At 43.7% G+C, this 2020-nt stretch overlaps 1 protein-coding gene across 1 annotated transcript; it reads left to right on the top strand.

The window, feature by feature from the left end:
* Positions 1-249: 249 nt before the first annotated feature.
* On the top strand, positions 250-797 carry LOC129676925 (ubiquitin-conjugating enzyme E2 C-like). The gene is given in 2 exon segments (XM_055607461.1): positions 250-316; positions 319-797. Coding segments are annotated over 2 exon segments (537 nt in total). The 3' UTR covers positions 789-797.
* The last annotated feature ends 1223 nt before the right edge of the window (positions 798-2020 follow it).

Raw genomic sequence — 2020 nt, 5'->3', positions numbered from 1 at the left:
AAAAAAAAAAAAAGTTATGTGAGTGGGCGAAAGCTACTTTCAGTAAAAGTAAAAAAAAATAAAAGCATATAAGAGTAATGCAATGAACCTGATAATTAAAGATATGGTTATACCTGAATTTCCCAAAAAGCTATCCGAGGAGGGATGCACAAAAGTGATCAATTCTCTTCAGGAAAAAATAATAATAATAATGATTCGGCAGCTGTCCTTTCTGTCTCTGCACTCAGTCTAGGTGCCAGCAACCCCGGGATGGCCTCGCAAAACCGCGACCCAGCCGCTGCCAGCATCGCTGCCGCTGGCAAGGGAGCTGAGCCCAGCGGGGCGCCGCCCAGGGCCCTGTGGCCAAGAGGCTACAGCAGGAACTGATGACCCTCATGACATCTGGTGACAAAGGAATTTCCGCCTTCCCTGAATCAGACAACCTGTTCAAATGGGTAGGGACCATCCATGGAGCAGCCGGCACAGTATACGAAGACCTGAGGTATAAACTCTCCCTAGAGTTCCCCAGTGGCTACCCTTACAACGCGCCCACAGTGAAGTTCCCCACGCCCTGCTACCACCCCAACGTGGACACCCAGGGAAACATCTGCCTGGACATCCTCAAGGATAAGTGGTCCGCACTGTATGACATCAGGACCATCTTGCTCTCTGTCCAGAGCCTGCTGGGAGAACCCAACATCGATAGCCCTTTGAACACACATGCTGCCGAGCTCTGGAAAAACCCCACAGCGTTTAAGAAGTACCTGCAAGAAACCTATTCAAAGCAGGTCTCCAGTCAAGAGCCCTGATGCAAGCTGTCCAGCCTCTCTCTTGAGTCATCTTCCTTCCTAGGTGGTCTGTCCTTTCCTTGATTTCTAAGCTGTAGTGTTATTTTTGTTTTATTTGGTTTTTTTTAATTAAGTCTGCTTGAACCCTTACAATGTATATTAAATAAATACATGATGATTGTTTTGTATAAAAAAATGCTTTTGTAAAGGAGCATGGCTCTGAAGAAGTCAGAGATCCCATGTGGACTATGAAGAGGCACTACAGACTACACTGTAAGACAGAAGGACCAGATATTTAGGGATCATAAGCTTATGTACCACTCTACTGTAAGAGAAATACTAACTGACAAATCAGTTCTGTGGAAGGGATGGTATGATCAGATTTATATTTGTAATATGACCTTAGTTGCTGGATGGAAGTAAGGAAAGTGTGAAGGCTGAGGAGGGTTGCAGGTGGAAGTCAGTTGCCAGATCAGTTGTAGAGAACTTACGTATTTCAGGTCTAACTGCTTCTTTTCCCTGTGAAATAACAAAGAGAAAAAAGAAAGACATTTGGATACTGGCAGATTAGAAACAGATAATTTCCATCCCCAACTCCTCCCAGAAGAAAGCAGGCACTCTGGCCTTAGGCTTCATCTGGGCCTTCTCTGCTGAGAGGTTCTGGCACCTGGGGATCTGCTGCTACCTTATATTGTGAGGTTAAGAATTCTGTGTTATTTTGTCAAAACAAATCAAAGTTTTGACCAAGAGATTAAAAGCTATTTAAAGAGAAGAGCATTCCATTTGCTTGCCCCGGAATAACCCGGATGTATTCCTCCTAATATCACCTGCAAGCAACTTCAGGAGAAAAAATAGTGAAGAAAAAAAAAAAACTTGGAAGAGACTTTTTGCAGTTGACCGTAGATAGACCTTAACTCAACCACAGAAAAAGAGGGCCTGATTAAAGCATTCTCAGCTGATAGACCTTTTACCATTAACAAGTCACTTGGGTCAAAAAACAAAAGATCAATGCTATTCGCCAGGTCTAGTGTAACCATCAACATGGAGGGAATGATAAAAGTCCTGGATTATAGGGGAAATTCAGCGACCAGTGCCTTTGGGAGAAGAAAGCTGACATTCTGTCCTCACCTCTTCAAAAACATATCCCAAGCAGAAAGAGATCTAGGATCAAAGCTATCTTTAAAAGACGAAAAGGTCTCAGAAGCACTGCTGCCTGCAGGTGTAAAAATAAAGTGACAAAAGTACACCGACAG

This window comes from Psammomys obesus, unplaced genomic scaffold (assembly GCF_907164565.1).
Source record: "Psammomys obesus unplaced genomic scaffold, mPsaObe1.curated_primary_1811, whole genome shotgun sequence".
Taxonomy (NCBI): Eukaryota; Metazoa; Chordata; class Mammalia; order Rodentia; family Muridae; genus Psammomys; species Psammomys obesus.
The sequence above is the reverse complement of the archived record's forward strand: the minus strand, read 5'-3'. Positions and strand labels throughout refer to the sequence as shown.